General features: G+C 56.0%; 1 protein-coding gene across 1 annotated transcript; it reads left to right on the forward strand.

Moving 5' to 3' along the window:
• Positions 1 to 1368: 1368 nt before the first annotated feature.
• On the forward strand, positions 1369 to 13277 carry TFAP4 (transcription factor AP-4). The gene is made up of 7 exons (XM_052664301.1): positions 1369 to 1582; positions 9122 to 9287; positions 9395 to 9493; positions 9898 to 10068; positions 10540 to 10680; positions 11324 to 11479; positions 12292 to 13277. Exons 1-7 carry the CDS (start codon positions 1494 to 1496, stop codon positions 12475 to 12477), a joined length of 1008 nt encoding a protein of 335 aa, XP_052520261.1. The 5' UTR covers positions 1369 to 1493; the 3' UTR covers positions 12478 to 13277.
• The last annotated feature ends 7603 nt before the right edge of the window (positions 13278 to 20880 follow it).

The raw sequence follows: 20880 nt of genomic DNA on the forward strand, positions 1-20880 counted from the left end.
GGTTTCAATCAGGAGGCGCGATCTGGGCGGGAACCTGGAAGGCGGATGGGATTGGGAAAGGCGGTGGGCAGGAGAAAGGACATTCCAAGGCAGGCGCGGTCTTCCTGAACCAGGAGCCAACCTCTAGGAGCCGGGGGAGGGGACGGAAGCTCGCCGGCCAGGAGTCCTTTCCTCCTCCGTCCCAGGCCTTCACCCTTGGTAGAGAGCGCACCCTGCCGGGGGAGCAAGTCTCGCCCTAGCTTCGCCACGAATGGGCAGCTGCAGTCTTCCGCCTGCCCGGGCCAAGCTTCGGCGGGCCTCTCGCTGTCCAGCCTCCCAGCGGAGGGCTAAAGAGAAGGGGACAAGAGGCGACCCGCAGCAGCCACCGGACCTTCGGGCCGCGCCAGCAGCCGGCCTCCGGGGCTGCTGCTGTCCTGGCCCGCCTCCACCCTTCCCTCCCCGCCCGGGCCCCTGCTGCCTAAGGCAGCCCCAGGATCTGAGGCGCCCGGCGCGCCGCCCCCAGCTTTGCCCTCCCCTCCCCGGCTCCGGGATTCCCAGGTTCCGGAGCCCAGGCCGACCGGCCAGCGGCGGGCAGCTGGGCAGGGAGGGAGTGAGGGAGGGGGCCGCTTGGCCTCTGAAGTCGGCCCCAAGTTATATGTGGGAAGCGGTGGCTGTGACGCAAGTTTCCAGGGGGCCCTGGGCTTGGAGGGAGCGCGCCAGAGCGGCTCCTCTCCGAGCAGTTGCAACCGTAAAAAAATAAAAATAAAAAGCCTCGAGCAGCACCCCAGGCCGCCTTCGCCTTCGCGGGGCCCAGCAGCGCGCTCCCGCCCCCCGAGGGTCTTCGAGGGCGCAGACCCTGTACCGGGCAGTCCCCGTCGGACCCCGGGCGCACAAGCTGGTCTCCCTCGCTGTGGCTGGCCGTTTCTTTTTTTTTTTTTTGCTACGCTTGCCAACCTGTCAGCTGATGGACCTCATCACCCATAGTGGCGCATGTAGCTCGGCCGCAGCTCGCTCCATTCAAGCCGCGCCCCCAAGGCCGCCCGCGGCCCCCGCACCCGGAGCTGGGGTGGGGGGTGGCCCGCAGACCGGGGCCACCACCCACCCCCGGGGGCCCGCGCCCCTCTCGCCCCGGCCTCGCGCCGCCCGGGGGGCGCTGCAAATAGTCCTTTGTTTACATGCAATTCCTTACTCCGCGGAAGGAGGCCGGGGGAGTGCTGAGTTTTCACCAGCTGTTTCCCGCCTTGAAACAGACATCTGATCAGCTGCAAACACACACACACACACAGACACACACACACACACACACACATACACACGCCCGGGGAGGCAGGCCGGAGAGACCTCCCTCCCGCCCCTCCCGCCCGCCTCCCTCCCCTCGCCGCCGCCGCAGCCAGCATCTGGGACCGGCCGATTCTGCACCTCCGTCCGGCGCTGCCCTTTGATTCGGATTTCCATCTTGCATTCTCCGGCGGACCGCGGGACCTGGCTCGTGCAGAGGAGGGGGGCCGATCGCTATGGAGTATTTCATGGTGCCCACTCAGAAGGTGCCCTCTTTGCAACATTTCAGGAAAACAGAGAAAGAAGTGATAGGAGGGCTCTGTAGGTGTGTACTCCTCCTCCCCCTCACCCCCTTCCCACGATTGCAGCCCCCGGCCAGTCTGCCCAGGCGGGCGCGCGTGTGCGCACGCATGGCCCGCGCCGCGGACCTTCTCGCCTTTCTTATCCGCCGAGGCGGCTGCAGCCCCGCGCGCCAGGCTTGGGCCGTCTGGGGACCTTCCTCCCTCGGAACGTGGGGGCCCCGAGCGGCCCCGGTCACTTTTGTCCGCTGCAGGCGGGCGAGTCGCGACGTTTGTAAATTGCAAACAGACCCACGTGGTTCTGCAGCAGTCCCGGCCATGCTTGGTGCTGGTGGCTTCCCCCCCGCGCTTCCTCCTCCCCCTCCCGCGGCGGCTTCCTTCCTCTCCCTCCTTCATCGCTCTCTCTGGGCCCCCCCACTCCAAGGGGGACTGGGGGGGCCCGTGTCGCGCGTGGGGCCGCGGGGCCAGGGGCTACAATGCAGCCACGCCGCGGCTCCGAGCGCGGGGAGGGGGGTGCGGGGAGCCGGGTGGTTGTGAGTGTTTGCTGGGACCGGGGCTGCAGCGGGGTCGGAGGGCGTGCTGGAGAGGGGGTGCAGGAGTGGGCGGGACCCGGGGGGCCAGCGCGGCCCGCCGGGAGTGCCGCGGACCCGGGCACGTTGGCGGCCGCCTGCTAGCTTGCCGCCCGCGCCAGGGCGCTGTTTACTAGCGAGGCCTGGACGTGACTCTGCAGCCCTCTTGGAGTAGGCGGACCTCCGCGCTCCGCCTCGCGGGAGCTGTAGTTCTCCGCGCCGCGTCGGTGCGGCATTGTGGGAGTTGTAGGCGCGCCCAGGCCATGCTTTAACCGCACAAAGCTCGGCCCCCGCGGGCGGGATGGGCGAGGCAGGCCGGGTAGGGGGGCTTTTGGGGGAGTGGGCACCATAGGCCGCCCCTAGCCTCGCCGGATCTCTGCCCGCCGCACGTGGGCCTCGGCTGCAAACTTTCACGTCTCACGCCCCTCCCCCCAGTCATAAACCGAAAGCATCCAGTTGCCCAGCAGGCTGGGTGGGTGGGTGGTCCAAGATCCGTAGCCCTCCCCAGGAGCTGCTTCTTAAATTTGGCCCGGGTTGCTCCGGGATCTATCCTTTGCCGAAGAGAATGGGTCAGGGGAATCGCCCTGGACACTTGTTAAAATGCACACGCCCGCAATTCTGATCGCTAGAAGGGCCTGTGTATCAGCATACTGAACACTCTGCGGGACTGCGATACCGCGTGGGTTGTTCTCTGCGGGTCCAAGTTTGGGACCTGTGGCTCCTTTCCTCCCGTGCCACTTTCGGAGAGAAATGGCTCCCCAGGGCTGGGGCCACGTGCTCTGCCGCCCCGGGCAGTCAAGGCGGGGACTGAGGGAGGAGGAGTCGCAGGCGGTGTGGCCAAGGCTGGTGGACACCATGGGCTGCAGAAACCAGGCTAGGTGGAGGTTGCTGCACACGTATACATCGTTCCCGCCCCCTCTCCCCCCACAGGGCTCCTGCCTTAACTACTCTCAAGTTCAAGGTGGTGGGCAGTCAGCAGTCCTGAGTGTTGGCCCTTCCCCAAAGTCCCTCCACCTGGAGGGCTTAGCTGTAATAAGTGAAAACAAAAAGAAAACAGTTCTGGAGCTTGTAATACGTTGTAGGGTCTCGTTTTGCAAGACTTCTCTCATCAAATTGTTAACAGTCTTCCTCTGTTAATTAAGTGGCTTTATGGACCCAGGTTTGGGAAGGAACAGGTAGGGCAACTGGTGGGGCTGGGACTTGAACTCTGATCCCCGCTGTTACCCTGAACTGTTGGTTGCTCCGGGAAGGGAAGGGCTGGGCAGTGAGGAGGTGGGTTGAGCTGCCCCAGATGCTGGAGCAGACATCCTGGGCCTGACCTCAGGCAGGTGTGGCAACATAGGACCCTCTGGCCACAAAGCATGAGCCTTGACTGAGTCCTCTCTGGGCCCCCTAGGACTCCTGCTTGACCTGTTTCTGTTCCAAGCCCCCCCTTCGGAGGAATCCATCAGTTCCTTAGGGACCAAGTGCCCCAGGCTTGGGCATGGGGACTGCCTGGCTTGCCCAGCTGTGAGGCAGTTGTCAGCCTATGTGCTGGGTGTGAAGTTGGGGCCTCTGGGTTTATTCATTTTCAGACGGAGCTGCCGGATGAGGTAGGATTGAATGTGGGTTGGGCAGGACCTTCTGGCCGGATATACTGGCTTCTCAGGCTGGTGGACTTTGCTCCATCCCTCGTTGACTAGCAGGACTCCCTGCTTCTCTTCTGCTGGAGCAAACGGCACTGGACCGTGGGCGGGGGTGGGGGTGGGATGGAATGGGCGTACCTGACAGCGGCGCCCTCACACACTGTGTGGTTTTGGACCCGTTGCCTAACTGCTCTCAGCGTCTGTAAAATGAAGCACCTGTGAAGCTTGGCTATGCGTGTGGAAAGTGCTGTTAAGTGGCACTCCGATTCTTAGAATCGGGAGCATGGTGGTCTTAAAGAGTTTAGCTGCCCGCTGCCAGGGAGAAAGAGGCCAGCTCCCCTCAGAGGGAGAGAACAATTAGGGGCTTTGGAGTGTGTGTTGGGTCCCTGGTCTGGTACTTACAAGACACTTACTTTGTGCTGGGGCTTCCCAGGTGGCGCTAGTGGTAAAGACTCCACCTGCTAGTGCAGGAGACATAAGAGACACAGGTTTGATTCCTGGGTGGGGAAGATCCCCTGGAGGAGGGCATGGCAACCCATTCTAGTATTCTTGCCTGGAGAATCCCATGAACAGAGGAGCCGGGTGGGCTACAGTCCATGGGGTCCCAAAGAGTCGGACATGGTTAAGTGACTAAGCATACACACACCATGTGCTGGGATTGAAGACACCACAATGAACTAGAACTTGCCCCTCTCCTAGGATATGGAAGTCTCATGGTGCTACAGAGTCTTGTCAGTTTCCTTAGATGCATGAATTCTGGAATCTGGGGTACAAACTCTGGAAAAGCAAAGCATCTTGTTACTCTCGATCTCTCTCTTTCATTTATTTACTTTTCTGTTTACTTGTCTGTGCTGGGTCTTAGTTGTGGCATGTGGGATCTTCGATCTTCATTGCACCATGACGGATCTTTAGTTGTGACATGAGAACACTGAACTGCAGCATGTGGAATCTAGTTCCCTGACCAGGGATCAAACCCAGGCCCGCCTGCACTGGGAGCTCGGAGTCTTAGCCGCTGGACCACCAGGGAAGTCCTCCTCCTCTATTTTAAACTTCACTCTGGCCCTGTGAAGTGAGGCAGTATGTCCCCATTTTTTGAATGGGGAAACTGAGGCTTCAAGAGGCAAAGTGCCTAAGCTTGGGATTCCACAGCTAGTAAGTGGCAGGACTGGAGTTTTCACTAGAACCCAATGCAGGCCTCCCTCTGAGAGGCTGGAGAAACGGGAGGGGAGGGTTGTTTCTGATGGGGACAGTCAGGACATGGTTTCTTCTGGGGACCGTAGGCAGGGTGTATGGATAGAAGCAATGGGCATGGGCCAGGGCCTCAGGCTGCTTCAGTAGCTGCTGCAGGAGAAGGATGGGGGCCTTGGGCATCCTTAGTGAGAGGGTCATCTTCCTCCTGTCCTCCTTTTTGGGGTATAGGAAAAACTCCAAGTGGGCTTTCCCACCTCTGCGTAGACATTGAGTGGTAGGTTTGTGAATGACTTTGGGGCAGTGTGAAATGAGAGCTCTCAATGGCTAATTTGAGGCTGGAGCTGGGTGGGTATTGGGGGGCAGGTGTGGGGAATGGGGGATACCCATTTGCACTTGGGCTGGGTAGAAGGGGCGGGTATAGGTTGGGATCTAGACTTGAAGAGCCTGCTTCCTGCCCTCGAGCCTCTGGTTGGGATGCCAGGGTTATTCTGGGGGGAGGGAGGGGAGGGGTTGTCGTGGGGGTACCCTGAGAGTGGGAGCGGCAGCTCTGGTCTTGGCACTGGGGGCTCTGCCACCAGCTGCCCAACCCCAGGAGACTGGCTGGCTGAGGGCTGTCAGGGAGGGAGAGGAGAGAGAGACAGTGTCTGTGGACCACGCCTCACTGCTGACCTGGGGGTTCTGAAGTTGATGTGAAAGAGTGGAAGGGCCTTACGATTACTGTAAATCGGGTATACTTCTGCAAAACTCAAAAAGAAATGTAAGAAACTTCCAGGCATTTGCAGAAAACCCACTTTATCTAGTACAGTAGCAGCTGGAAATGCTAATTAGCCATCCTTTATAGGAACCCCTGGCAGGCCAGCACTCAGAACCCCTGGTTAGTCATGATTCCACTCATCAGAACTTTGGGTTAGTCTGCATTCTATTAAAGAAACTTCCAGGGCTACTTAGGTGAGTTGGTCTTGGTGGCAGCCCAAATCCCTATGAGGAACTGTGGCTTTGGGGTGAAGTCTGTTTTCTGAGCTTTCAAGTCTGCACGAGCTTAAGTAGCAGCTAGTTAGTTCCTGAACCAGGAGGCTGGGCTGAGGGACTTGGTGCTGAAGGGGACAGCATGGACCATTCAGAAGAGCCAGGCCCCCTTCCCTCTGGGGACGTCTGGGCTGGGGCTTTCAGGCCTGGGGTCCTGTGGTCTCCTTTGGTGTCTCCCCACCTCGTGGGCATCCTGGGGAGAAGGGAGGGGCCAGAGGTTGGCTCCCCAGGGCTGAGGTTTCCTGAGCAGATGAGTGGGCTGACGGGGTAGGGGGTGGGTTGTTGAGTTCTGGCTTCAGCCTGGAGAGTTGGTGAGTCTCAGCTGGGAGGCAGGGGGGCTACAGGGCTGTATGTGAGCCCTCAGTAGAGGGTGCCGCCCACAGGCAGGGGAGGAGAGCATGCATTTTGGCTCCTGCAGGTGCCTGTGGTATCCTGGTGTGGCTGCCGGACCTTGGGCATGCCAGTTCCCCTCCCAGAACCCTGGATTCCTCATTGCAGCTCAGCCACTAGGTGTCCTTGGGGGTCAGGGAAAAATACAAAAAGTCCTGTGAATGGCAGTAAGAGCTGACCCATTGACAGTGCACACCTGTGCACAGCCTCTCTACGCGGTGACTGTCACCTGTCTGTCAGGGCATCTGACCTGTGGCACTGGGATCGGGGTTCAAGTCCCAGCCTCAGCACGCACCAAAGCTGTTCCCTTCCCAAGCCTCAGTGTCCTCATCCCATCAGGCCACTTGACTCAGAGGAAGGTTGAGATGTTTCAATGAGATAATTCCAGCAAAGTGAGTCTTTAGCACATTATGTTAAGAACTTAAGACTTTTTTATTTTTTAATGTTTTTTGGCCACACCAAGTAGCTTGCCCGATCTTAGTTCCCCAGCCAGGGGTGGGTTAAACCCGGGCCCCCAGCAGAAAGCACCAGTCCTAATTCTCAAGACTTTTAGAAAACAGTAATTCTGTGGCTAGGCTCTACAGGTGGAAGGGCCAGCACTCAGAGTGGCCCAGGGGTGCAGATGGGGCTCCTTTTTGACCCTTTAATGCTCTGGTCAGCTCTGGTCTCCATCTCTGGTGATGCATGGGCATCACCAGGAGGGAACCCAGGGAATGGGTGAGTGGGGGCGTCTCTCCCTGTATCTGTCCGGGTGGGGGAATAGGAAACTCCCAGATGGACGTGAGTCACCTGGTGCGCTGGCTTCCTGGGGACGTCTCTCCCCATCTCTCCCCATCCACCTGCCGCAGAGGGTCTGGAGGGCACTGGCAGGCCTGGGAGCCCAGACTCAGTTCTGATCTCCCTTCTCCCCCCACCGGCAAAGGGCAGGCAAGCCGCTGCGCATCCGGTCTCTGACCTTCATTTTCTCTTTTTCTCCATCACCCTCACTGTGTGGGTGCATGCTAAGTCACTTCAGTCATGTCCTACTCTTTGCGACCCTATGGACTATATAGTCCGCCAGGCTCCTCTGTCCATGGGATTCTCCAGGCAATAATCCTGGAGTGGGTTGCCATTTCCTCCTGCAGGGGATCTTCCCCACCCAGGGATCGAACCCGCGTCTCTCATGTCTCCTGCGTTGGCAGGTGGTTTCTTTACCACTAGTGCCACCTGGGAAGCTTCCCACTGTCGGGTTAGGGAAACAGAGAAGTGAGGTGCCCCTGGCCCAGAAGTTGGGGAACCGGGTGCCCAGCTATCTGACCAGGAAACCGTGTCCCTCCCATTCTGAGCCCTCAGTCCCATTTGTAAACGGGGGGTCATGGGCCCCTGTGAGGGAACTGTATCTTGGCAGGGGAAGTGGGGGGCTCCCAGGGAGATGCTGGGGCTGCTGGTGGAGGACAGGGCTGGTCTGTGGACCCCTAGCACCAGCTGATGTGAAGCTTGCTCCCAGCTCACCCCCAGCTGACCACCCTCATGTGGGGAGAGGAGGCGGAGACTCAGGAAGGGGCAAGGGCAAGTTCAGGGGGTTGCTCAGGGGAATGAGGAGGGACAGGTGGGTGGGTGGGGGGCCAGGAAGACCTTGACTGTCTCCAGCTGTGGGAGACACGCTCCCCTCCTCGGTTTCCCAGCAAACTCCTTTTTTCCTGGGGGTGGTCAGAGGGGGCCGGGCACCTGCCTCTGAGCACAGGCTGCTCCGCCATCGATGGAAAAAAGCTGCTCAGAACCATCTCCCCTCGTTCCCCCAGATCCAGGGGTGTGAGCTGTCTTGGCCTGGGCCTGGACCAGGTCACCCCAGGAGGGCCCCTCAGGAGGCAGCCGGGGCTGTGGCTTTGGGTGGGGCCAGTGGCCTCTTCTGGGAGCCTGGCATCTGGAAGCCATCAGGCCAGGGGTGGGGGAGTTGCAGGAGAGGGCCTGGGAGGGGAGCCTGCCTCTTTCAGGCCACACACAGGCCCACCCCTCGGGAGCAGTGGCGTTGGGCCCAGAGCCCTGCTGCTGGCTCCGTCTCCCGCCAACGCCTCTCAGCCTGCAGCCTTGTCCCCTTCCACTGGCTGCCTCTCCTGTGAGATGCGATCACATAATATGCAATAACATCGCCTGCTGTGTGCTGGGAGCCTCGCTTCTCTGGCCCAGGGTGGGCCTGCCTTTCAGGGTGGATGGGCTTGGGGACAAACTGTCCATAGAGGGGCCTGGCTGGGTCCTCTTCCTGGAGCGACTGGTACCCGGCTTGTCTTGGCAGTCTTAGCACAGTGTCTTGGGCTGGGCTGGGGGCGTACGTAGGAGCGTATGTGGCTGTGGAGATGGGAAGGGAGGAGGGATATCTTCCTCCATCCTCAAGCCTGCGACCCTGAAAGAGGGGGCCCTGGGGGCACAGTGAGGAGCTCAGAGGTGTCCCAAGAGCAGGTGTCTCTGATTATCACCTGAGGCCACTCGCATCCAATCACAGGGATTCTTAGCCATGTGGGTTTCCAGGTCCCACTCAGGCCTGTTGGCCAGACAATGGGGTCAAGACTTGGGGTCCACACACTGACGTTGACAGCCAGGCATTTCGGAACATGCTACTCTATCAGCCCCCTGGTATGCTGCAGGGTGTAGGCATCAGACAGAGCTGGTATATTCTGTAGGGGCAGCTTGCCTGTTACACTTGGACCCTCTGGAGATGAAGACAGGGGCCCACTGGGAACCAGGCATGGAGGGCACCAAGCCTGAGCCCATCCCTGTTCTCCCATAGCCTGGCCAACATTCCACTGACCCCTGAGACTCAGCGGGACCAGGAGCGGCGGATTCGGCGGGAGATTGCCAACAGCAACGAGCGGAGGCGCATGCAGAGCATCAACGCGGGCTTCCAGTCCCTCAAGACCCTCATCCCCCACACAGATGGAGAGAAGCTCAGCAAGGTTGGCTAGTGTGCCAGGAGGACTTCCTGGAGGAGGAGGTGGGCTGGAGGGGGAGACTCGTGAGACATCAACAGTTGGGATCCCTGACTCGTCCCTCCTGCCCTCAGGCAGCCATTCTCCAGCAGACAGCAGAGTATATCTTCTCCCTGGAGCAGGAGAAGACCCGGCTCCTGCAGCAGAACACACAGCTCAAGCGCTTCATCCAGGTAGCGCTCTGCCCTCCTCCTGTGCCCTCTCCCTGGCGTGGGCACGTCTGGGCCCAACCACTGGCTTGAGACTGTGATGTGGCTGCAGGTCCCTTCTTCCCCATTGACCTGCCTACTTCTGGCACTTGCCTTCCTGCCTGGGGTCCTGACTTAGCCATGGGCAAGTGCAGTGCAGTGGGATGGGCTCTGGAAGCAACTGGGTGACTCTGGGAAAGCAGGTCCCTTCTGCCTCCCTTTCCAGCCTTGGCTTGGTGGATTTGCACAGGGGGGCTCCCTTGTGTACGTGCATCTGGGTTTGACAGCTTTGGGGGGCTGTGATGGAGCTCCACACTGCCCTGGTGGTGGTGGTGGTGGTGGTGTATGCAGTGTCACCACACACTCATCAGCCCCTGGGGGTTCCCCAGGAGCTGAGCGGCTCATCCCCCAAACGGAGGCGGGCAGAGGACAAAGACGAGGGCATTGGCTCGCCGGACATCTGGGAGGACGAGAAGGCGGAGGATCTGCGGCGGGAGATGATCGAGCTGCGGCAGCAACTGGACAAGGAGCGCTCGGTGCGCATGATGCTGGAGGAGCAGGTGAGGCAGGGGAGGTGATGCTGTTGGCTCGGAGCTCCTGATTTGTGCCGGGGTTGGGTGTCAGGTGTCCGGTGGGGTGATCAGTGGGGAGCAAACCAGACAAGTTTCTGCCTTGGCAGGGGGGTGGTCACTGTCCGGGCCTGGGGAGATGAGTCAGAGGCACTCACTGTAAACACGCATCCGTGGTAAAGGCCACATCGGATCGGCGGGCATCAGCGAGGGGGGGATCTGGGCTGGTTCCACCCCATAGCTTCCTTGTGAGGGTGGGAGGAGCAGAGAGGGGAGAAGGGTGCTCCAGGCAGAGGGAACCACATGGGCAAAGGCCTGGGGCTGGAGGTAGGCAGGGAGAGAGCACAGCCTGCGGGAGGGAGAGGAGTCAGTGTGGGCCCGGCGGGCTACGGTGCAGGACTTTGGTCTCAACCCTGAAGATGTGGAGGGCCCCGCCCCTGAGCCCCGCTGCTCCACCCCCAGGTCCGCTCCCTGGAGGCCCACATGTACCCGGAAAAGCTCAAGGTGATTGCACAGCAGGTGCAGCTGCAGCAGCAGCAGGAGCAGGTCCGGCTGCTGCACCAGGAGAAGCTGGAGCGGGAACAGCAGCACCTGCGGACCCAGGTGAGCGGGAGGGGCCTGCAGGGGCCGCCTGCCCCTGGGCCGGGGCTCTCAGACCCAACGTCAGTGCCACCGGGTATCCAGCAGGGCGGACCCAGGGCCTCAGTCACAGTAGTGTAGACGTTTCTGGCTCCCAGTGTTTTGCATACATGATTATGTTGACTCCTTATAGCAGCACTTTGAGGCCTGAGCTGTTATTACTCCTGTTTTACTGATGAGGAATTGGAGGCACAGAAAGGTTCACTAACACACCCAAGATTGTTCAGTGAAGTGGGGCAGGGATTTGAACCCTGGCCATCTAGATTCAGTCTGAACTCCTAACCACCACTGTATTTATTAAATGTGAAATGCTGGCATGGCTGTGGAGAGGGAAGGCCCGTGCAGTCTCAGATGGTCAGAAGTCCCTCTCCAGACCACCTTGCCTTCGTTTCTTAAAATAAGAGGGGTGGGAGGGGTCACGATTTGGGTGGCCCCAAACTGTGAGTGAAGGAGGTTGATGGGCTGCTGGGGTGTTTGGTGGAGGTTCCCCAGGTGGTGGGCAGAGGGAGATGGTTTAGAGGACTGTCCCACACCCTCTGTGATGGACAGAAGGGAAGGGGCTGCTCCTAGAACCTTTGCAGAGACACTGAGGGCCCCTGTCTCGCAGCTCCTGCCCACTCCGGCCCCCACCCACCACCCCACGGTGATAGTGCCAGCGCCGGCACCCCCTCCCTCCCACCACATCAACGTCGTCACCATGGGCCCCTCCTCGGTCATCAACTCTGTTTCAACGTCCCGGCAAAATCTGGACACCATCGTGCAGGTACCTGGGCCTGGGGAGAGGGCAGTGCTTGGGGGCTGCCCCCTGGGAACAGGCCCTTTGGGGGGAGATTAGAAAGTGGGGGAGTGGAGGGGATAGAGACAGGGATATTGAGTGTTGAGTTGGGGGAGGAGGTCTGGAAACCAGATGGGTCTCCATCTCTGCATCCTGGGTGAGGGGCAGAGAGGGAGGGACCGGATGGCCGGGAAGACCCCATTCCTTGCCTCGTGGGGGTTTGCTGGGGCTGTCCTTTGTTCCCGGAGCCTCCTGCTTTCAGAGTTCTTGCATATGTCTCTTGGGTTTTGGGATGGGGGTGGAGGTGGAGGAGGAAGAAATGAGATGCTCAACTCTGAAGGTTGAGCCTGAAGTCCCTGCTATGCCCAGCCTCGTGCAGAGACCCCCTTTGGGAGGCCCAACAACATTACAAAGAAAGAAACAACCCAAAGGCCCAAACGGAAAAAAAAAGTCCACTGAAGTCCCAGGAACTTGAGTTGCACCCGGCAAACTGAATAATAAAATTAATAACAGAGACCTTCCATAAAGCCAACAGGCAGGCTTTTGAAATACATAAATGAGGGAGAGAGGCTTATGACTAAAGGCAGGCCTGCACTGTCCCTCTTCCAAGCCAGATTCAGCTCATGAGAGAGCTTTTAAAGTTTGTTTTCCCCCTGACTCTGAACGGGCTGCCCCTTTTGCCAGGCTTCCTTCTGGTTCTTTCTGGGGGGGGTGTGGGTAGTGGGGGAGACACTGCTGGAGATGCTGGCGGTCCACATGGCCCCCGCATCCTCACGGCAGCCTCCCCCACCCAATCCCAGGCGATCCAGCACATCGAGGGCACCCAGGGCCAGGAGGAGGAGCAGCGGCGAGCCGTCATCGTGAAGCCGGTCCGCGGTTGCCCCGAGGCCCACGCCTCGGACACCGCCTCCGATTCGGAGGCCTCAGACAGCGACGCCATGGACCAGGGCCGGGAGGAGCCGGCAGGGAACGGGGGGCTTCCCTGACCAGCCCCCCAGCCCTCCTCTCCCTTCTGGGGGCTGGAGGGGGCGGGGCAGCAACTGGGAGAGAGACGAGGGTGAACGAGTGAGAAATTTTTACAAAATTTACGGCGTCATTTGGGTCTCTTTTATGACCTCTTTTTTCAATACTGTAAATCGTCCTTTGAGTGAAGCCGCTCTACCCGAAGTCCGGGGCTGGGGCGGCAGGAGCACCTGGCAGCACCCGGGCAAGTGGGGCTGGGCCTCAGCCCCGGAGGCTGGGGAAGCGGACCTGGAGGTGCCTGGCCTCTCTCCGCCAAAAAAGCATTTTTTCAATGAAACATGTTTTTAAGAACAGGGAAAAAAATCAAAACAAAACCCCACGGTATTTCTGCCCTCTCCGGAGCCAGCCCGACGACCGTCAGTTTTTAATTACCCCTTCCCTCCTCTTTCTTTGGTGTTCTTTCTCCTTTAAGCACTTACATGGGTTGGGGGTCTGGCTGGGTCGGGGCTCTGGGGGTCCGGGGGTCTCCACTGCTTCTCGGTTGGGGTTTGCTGCTGACCTTCTCCCCTCCCCTCCCTCACCACCCGGCCCCCCACCTCTCCCTCCAGGTTTCCCATCTTGCACCCCCAAAAAGTCTTTGTCTCTCTCTTTGTTTTGTTTGTTGTTGGTTCTTTTTTGGTTTTGGTTTTTTTTTTTTACAATTTTGAGGTCTTTGTGTTCAAGGAGAAGCTATTATATTTTGTTAAAAAAGTGGGGGGTGGGGAACCAAGAGGCCACTGTGCCTTTATAAAGAAACAAAATAAAGTTTGTACTTTGTTTTTTAGACTCTGTGTCTCCTGGGGACTGTCCTGAGGGGCTGGCGAAAGCTCCCTGGGGGTACTGTTTGGGCCTGCTGGAAGGGGACTGGATGTGGGTGAGCGTGATGACTCCCCCAACTTAGTATTGTGGTGTTATGATGAGAAATCAGGGTCCTGAGATTCCTTGGGTTTACTCTGGGGATTCTGCAAAGATGGGAGATGGTGTTGGGATTGAGGTGAGCGGTTCCCAATTTCTCCTGGGTGGGAGACAGGAGAGAATGAACAGCTAAACCGATAGTTCCTGTCTGCTAGAGAAAGGACACAGGACGTTCAGGGCTCCCGACTGATTGCCACTTCCCTGGCTTGTGTAACCTCTCTGAACCACAGGATCCTCATCTACGGAAGGGAAGGGAGCACTGCCTTAAGGTGCGATGTTTAAGAGCTCAGGTCCTGGAGTCGGTCTGCTGTTGATCAGTTTCACCTTGGGCACATCTCTTGATCTTTGAGACTCAGTTTTCTCTTCTGAAAGTTGGGAATCATAAGGGCTCAAGGTTAAATTTCTTAATCCTATATGATCAGAGATGGCTTAATAACATCTCGCTCTTGACCTGCTTTTCCTCAGGTATGTGACAGGTACGTTCGGACTGAGGTCAGAGCAGAAGAGTGGATTCACACCTCACCCCACATTGAATGGTTCAAGACATGAATTTGTTGGATAGAAAGGAAGGCAGGGGCCTGTATTTTTTTTAACTTTGAATACTTTTTAAGTGAAATTAACAATTTAAAATTAAGCATTTAAAAGTGAACAGTTCAATGGCATTTTGTTGTTCAGTCACTAAGTCAGTCATGTCTGCCTCCTTGCGATCCCATGAACTGCAGCACTCCAGGCCTCACTGTCCTTCACTATCTCCTGGAGTTTGCTCCAACTCATGTCCATTGAGTCAGTGAGGCCTTCCAACCATCCCATCCTCTGTTACCCTCTTCTCCTGCCCTCAATCTTTCCCAGCATCAGGGTCTTTTCCAATGAGTCAACTCTTCGCATGAGGTTGCCAAAGTACTGGAGTTTCAGCTTTAGCATCATTCCTTCCAAAGAACACCCAGGACTGACCTCCTTTAGAATAGACTGGTTCGATCTCCTTGCAGTCCAAGGGTCTCTCAAGAGTCTTCTCCTTTTAGCCAGGTGTAAGACGCGCCACTCCAGTGTTCTTGCCTGGAGAATCCCAGGGACGGGGGAGCCTGGTGGGCTGCCGTCTATGGGGTCGCATAGAGTCGGACACGACTGAAGCGACTTTAGCAGCAGCAGCAAGACGCGTCCTACGGGTTGCAGGCAGCGCCTTAAAGGGTCAATAGAGGGCGCTGTGGAACCAGGATGTCTGGCAAGCAGGGGCAGAGGCTCCGCCTCCTTCCGGTGTCTGCTGGACTACTCAGTTCCTATAGGCCAGAGGCGGGGCTCGGGGGCGGGGTCAAGGGAATACCCAAGACTTGCCCTTTGGAGCCCAGCTACCGTAGGCGGTCTCACCAGCAGGAGGCGGGAATCGGGGGGCGCGGCCGCGGCCCCGCCCCTTCCCGGACTCGCCCCGCCCCGCCCGGCCCCTCGCTGCGCATGCTCCTTGGTGCCTCAGGCCATCTCGCGCGCTCCCGACAGCACGCTTCTCTGGCTCTGGCCCGACCCCGCCCCGCGCCCTCCCACGCACGCTCCGCACGCAGACGCTGCAAACGTGCGTTTCCCGCGTGTACTCCGCACGGAGGCGCTCGCAGGCTTTCCGCTGTGCCCGCTGGGTCTTGTGGTGGCTGCTTCGCTGCAGAAGTTTGGAGCCCCCGCCGTTCCAGAGACTTAACGATGTCGCAGTCAGAAGGGAACAAATGACCTTAGTGTTAATAACTTGTTTCCTTTTAACCCAGGTAGCGAATGTAAGAAACTGAAACCATTCGCCTCAAATTGGGACTTGAACCCATGTGCGGAAACTTGGACACTGCCAAAGCCCAGCTTGGAACTTAAACCCAAATGGCTGGGACTCGAAGGTGGCCAAAACTCACTGTCTTGTGAGGTCATACATCTGATTTCAGGACCTAATGAAGCTCAAGCTCTTGATGTCTCATCACAGAAAGAATTCAGTGAGAGACAGAGTGGTAGGTAAAAAGTAGATTAATTTAGAAAGAAACGCTCCACAGTATGTGGGCCATTTCAGTGCCATAGAGTGGACCATGGAGGAACGCAAGTACAGCCTCGAAATGTGGTAGTTAGCTCTTATGGACTGGGTAATTCATAGGCTAATGAGTGAGACGGTTATTCCAACAGTTTTGGGGAAGAGTTGGAGATTTCCAGGAATTGGACCACCACCCACTTTTTGGTCTTTGATGTTCGTGGAACTGTCATGGCGCCTCTGGTGAGTCACTTAGCTTGGTGAGCTGTTACTGAGGATGAAGTTCTAGTTGAAGTTGACTTGTCTGCCATCTTCGACCCATTTAGTTCTAATCAGTTTACCTCGTGTCCTTGGGCTTCATCATTCTTTCAAAGGTTGTGCCCTACCCCCTTCCTCTTGTTTACAAACTACACATGAAATAGCTCATTCTTCCTGCCGAATCTGGGCGCCCTGTATGCAATACTTTGGCCACCTGATGCGAAGAACTGACTCATTTGAAAAGACCCCGATGCTGGGAAAGATTGAAGGGGACGACAGAGGATGAGATCGTTGGATGGCATCACTGACTCAACAGCCATGAGTTTGAGTAAATTCTGGGAGTTGGTGATGGACGGGGAGGCCTGGTGTGCTGCAGTCCATGGGGTTGCGAAGAGTCGGACACGACTGAGTGACTGAACTGAACTAAACTGTGTGCATCTTGCTCTGGCCACACCTTTGTAGGGAAGGCCATGGATCTGGGCACTTGGGAGCCAGGCCTAGGATTCAGAAAGGGCACGGTGTCCAATGGGCACAGCAGACACTGGCCTGGGAGGAGGAGGAAGTGGAGATAATGTGGGAACCAGATTGTAGAGGACTTTCAAGTCACGCTGCGAAGCTTGGACTGTATTTTTTGTGAAGGGAAGGAGTCTAGGAGAGACATGACCAATACAAAGTTCAACAAAACCTTTCTTATAAACTTTTGTATTGAAGTACTGTATTACGTACACTTAGAGGGCTCATAATGAAGCGTTTAGCTCCGTGAATTTTCACAGACTGAATGTACACCCATATAGCCATCATCTTACCAAGCCTTCAAGTGGTTTGTTTCTTAAACAAAAAATTGTTGGAAGTAGTTACAGGAATGTACAGGAGGCATCTGCAGCCTTCACCCTGCCTCCCCCAGTGCTAACATCTTGCCTACCTAATGTACCCCATGGAAACCAGGTGAGTGTTTTTGGTGCAGGCCACAGGACTTACTCAGAGTTTACAGTTCTGCATGGGTTCACTTCTGTACCTGTGTCTGCAGTTGCTCTGTACCATTTTGCAACAGCGATTTTGAGAACTGGAATTGCTCTGCATCCTCACCAGTACTTGATATTATATTGTCAGATCACTCTATTTTTCAGGGTTTTTTTCCAACCAATTTGGTAGGTGTAGAGTAGAATCTCACCACAGTTCTATTTATATATTTTCGGCCACACCTTGAGGCATGCGGCATCTTAGCTTCTTGACCAGGGATTGAACCCTGGCCCCTTGCAGGGGAAGCATGGATTCTTAATCACTAGACCATCAGGGAAGTCCCTAGTTTTGCTTATTTTATATTGTCATACAAATCGTACACTATATATACTCTTTTTGTCTGGCTTCTTAATATAATTCTCTGAGATTCATATTTGATTTTGTATATATTAGCAGTTTGTTCTTTTTTATTTCTAAGAATACTGCATTGTATGAATATACCACAATTTGTTTAGCCAGTCATTTAACAATGGACACCTAGGGTGTTTCCAACTTATGACCATTATGAATATATTCTAGTAGAGACTGTCCCCCAAATAGATTGTGCCAGCCTATGGATTCTGTCACCAGAGTGACGGTGAAGGGGCATCGTAAGCCTGTGCTGTGGACCCTCTTTTGTGGTGGTTTCTTTGGGAGGGGACTAGGCGTTCTTGGTTCCTAGTGGCCTCCCCCACCCTATTTTAAGGTCTTCGTTAGGGATTAAATCTTATGGGAAATGTATGTCTGCTCTGATCTGAAGGATCGTGACATTGCACCATGTCCTCTTTGTGAAGATCCTCAGAAGAAATTCCTGTCGAGTCTCAGCAGCAGAAATAATTTCACTTCTCCGGAACAGTTGGTTTGTTCTTATTTTAAGGACACTGAATTGGCAAGTGATCAAGTTACACACACGTGAGGGTTTACGTATGCACTGCCGCTTGCTTTTGTATCAGCCTTACACATGGCTCCACTTCGTGTGCCTGTCTTTGTGTGGTTTTCATTTCCTGTTACTTCCCATTCTTGTTTTCTTGGTGTACTTTATGGATATTTGGGACCCATTTGTATGCTTTTCTGGCACAGGGTGTGTTATGATAAACGCTGCTTGTGCCCTGATTTGGGGGTGTCTGGCAGCAGAACATTAGCCCCCCACCCTAGTTCTGTGAGATGTTGAAGGGCTATCTAGCAGAAAGAGGGAGGGGACTCCCTGTGACCTTGGCCTCCTTAGCGGTTGGTTAACTGGCCTCAGACCAGTACATAAAGCCCTTGCAAATCCTCCAGCCACCTCTTGGGGCTGGTCGGCCAAGTTGTCCTTAGCCCCAGATTTGTCTCTGGCTCTCCCCTGCCTGCCCCTGCCCCTCCTGGACCCATTCTGCAATCCCTTCTTCATCCAGCTGTCTCTCTGTGCTCTCCTGCAGGCTGCTGTCCTTGTGGCCTTTGTCTTTCTCCCTCCGTCTGGAGTTCCGCATGCCCTCCCTCGCCCTGCAAGTCCTGGGCTGGGGCGTGGGGTCAGTGCCATCCCCTGCCTTGGTCCCCTCTCTCCTCTTGCCCTGCTGAATTGCAGGTTTCGGTGTTGATTGACGCGAGCGCGTGCTGACTGAGAGGAGGATGGTAGGACTGGGGGCTGGGGGGCAGGATGGGCCCTGAATCCGGCAGCCGTAGGAAGGAATGAGCTCCCCGAACCGGCTGTCCCCCCCACCACACCCCTGGTGTTGAAAAGGAGCTAGGAGTGACAGCTGCAGGGTTTCCTGAATTAGGGGGCCCAGGTCACAAGTTCCCGCGGGTGCGCCCTGTCTCCATGGCAGCCTCAGGATCAAGTTCAAGAGGAAACCGCACAGCGATTGGAGAAGCCTGCGTGCGAGTGCTGCACACATTCCAGAGATTAGTCGTCCCTCTCACGTCGGCTCTCGCCTATCTGAGGCAGATAGAGAGGATGCTCTGAAAACGGGGAAAGAGAATTGACGACAGCCTGTTCCCTTGTAGGGAGAGGGAATTGTCTGGGTTGGACGGGCACTGACAATTAGTGGGGTCTGCTTGTTTGAGATCAGGGGAGGGGCGATCTCCATTCTCCGGGGGACCTCATGGTGCGTGTCCCTGGCTTCCTGCGAGAAGGTGGGATGGCAGTGGGGAGGAGGTCTGGAGCACGTGGCTGGCTGTGGGCCTCACCTGGCATGCAGAACAGCAGAGGCAGTACTCTGTGGTAGTACTCTTTGTCATTGGAGGTATTCAAGCAGGGATCTCTGTGAGGGTTATTGTAGGGAGGATGATGGGAGTTTGGGTCCTTCCAAGGAAGACAGTCGCTAACTCCTGAGGTAAATGGGAAGGTCCTCTTGATGAGGGCTACTTTAGAAGAAATGAAATCTGCTGACACCTTGATCTTGGACTTCCAGCCCCCAGAACTGTGAGAAAATAAACTGTCATTTAAGCCCCCAGTCTGTGGTATTTTGTTAAGGCAATCCTAGCAAAGTAACATGCTGTCCTTTTGTGACTTTTGTTTCACTTTGCATAGCATTTTCAAGGTTTAGCCACATGTTGTAGCATACCTTAGTATTTCTTCTTTTTTTTTAAATGACTGAACAATATCCCATTGTATGGCTGGACCACATTCAGTTTATTCATTCATCTACTGAGGGATACTTGGGCTTTTTTCACCTTTTGGCTGTGGTGAGTCGTTTGCTGGGTGTACAAGGACCTGTTTGACCGCAAACAGGGCATCTTTAAATCAGACGCAGTCAACCCATTAAGGGGAGCTGGGCTCACCCTCCCTGTCTTCCTGGCGTGGTTTCCTGTGGTTTCTCTGACCCTCTGTCTGTTCCCCACATCCCCGCCCTACCCTCCACGCCCTTCCCTCATGTGCTAACTCCTTTCCCCCTACCATGGATGCTGTTCACTTGGTTGATGGGAGAAGCACCAGGTTTGTGAGGCGGGCTGATCCGGGCTCAAGCCCAGCAGCTCTGTTCCTAGTTGGCGACCCTGAACAAGTCCCTTCAGCCCAGAGCCTCAGGCTTCTCTGTGAGGTAGTGACGTTCGCCTCCCATCCCTCGAAGCCCCGGGTGGAGCAGGCACCTCCTTGGTTCAGACGTCCTTTTCTCTCCTGTGACGGAATGAGGCCCCTCCCTCACAAGGAGGGCCACACCCGCTCCAGGTCCCCAGCCATGAACACGGGTTGGAAGACTTAATGTTGGTGTGTCAGTCGGGGCCTCCTGAGAAACAGCCAATGGGATCTGTGTTTACAGAGGGGGCCAGAAAGTCAGAAATCCAAGGGGGAGGCAGCAGCTGGAAGTCAGGTGCGTGGACATTGCAGTCTGAAGGCAGAACTCCCTCCCCATCGTGGGACCTCAGTCTTGCTGCTTAAAGCCATCAACTGATTGGGTTAGACCCACCCACATTAGAGAGGGTGATCTGCTTGACTCAGGCTGGGGTTTAATTATTTTTATTTATTTTTAAATTATTTATTTATTTTTGGCTGTGTTTGGTGTTCATTGCTGTGTGCGGGCTTTCTTACTTGCAGTGAGTGGGGGAAACTCTAGTTGCAGTGAGCGGGCTTCTCATTGAGGTGGCTTCTCTAGTTGCAGAACACAGGCTCTAGGGCATGCGGGCTCAGTAGTTGTGGGGCATGGGCTTAGTTGCCCCTTGGCATGCGGATTGTTCCCCAGACTGGGGATCGAACCCATGTCCCCTGCCTTGACAGGCGGATTCTTAACCATTGGACCACCAGGGAAGTGGGAAGTCCAAGACTGCAGATTTAAATGTTAGGCACATCTGAAAAACACTTGCACAGCAATATCTACACTGTTGTTTGACCAGCAATTGGGTGTCATGACCTAGCCAGGTTGACACACCCATTGCATCTGATACCTCATCATTTCTCTTCAAACTGATCTACAGATTCATCATAATTCAATTAAACTCCAAGAAGACTTTTAAAATACAATTGATAGACTGATCCCCAAATTCATGTAGAACAGTTAAAATGACTTTAAAAAAGAATATCAAAGTTGGAGGATTCATACTACCTATTTTCAAGATTTATTAGGAAGCCACGGTGTTCAAGATAGTGAGATATTCAGTTCAGTTCAGTTCAGTCGCTCAGTCGTGTCCGACTCCCTGTGACCCCATGAATCACAGTATGCCAGGCCTCCCTGTCCATCACCAACTCCCGGAGTTCACTCAAGCTCACGTCCATTGAGTCGCTGATGCCATCCAGCCATCTCATCCTCTGTCGTCCCCA

This window comes from Budorcas taxicolor, chromosome 2 (genome assembly GCF_023091745.1).
Source record: "Budorcas taxicolor isolate Tak-1 chromosome 2, Takin1.1, whole genome shotgun sequence".
Classification (NCBI taxonomy): Eukaryota; Metazoa; Chordata; class Mammalia; order Artiodactyla; family Bovidae; genus Budorcas; species Budorcas taxicolor.

Coding starts and splice junctions, on each gene's coding strand:
- TFAP4 (XM_052664301.1), top strand. CDS start 1,494: ATGGAGTATTTCATGGTGCCCACTCAGAAGGTGCCCTCTTTGCAACAT. Junction 9,288..9,394: donor ATGGAGAGAAGCTCAGCAAG/GTTGGCTAGTGT, acceptor TCCTGCCCTCAG/GCAGCCATTCTCCAGCAGAC. Junction 9,494..9,897: donor AGCTCAAGCGCTTCATCCAG/GTAGCGCTCTGC, acceptor GGGGTTCCCCAG/GAGCTGAGCGGCTCATCCCC.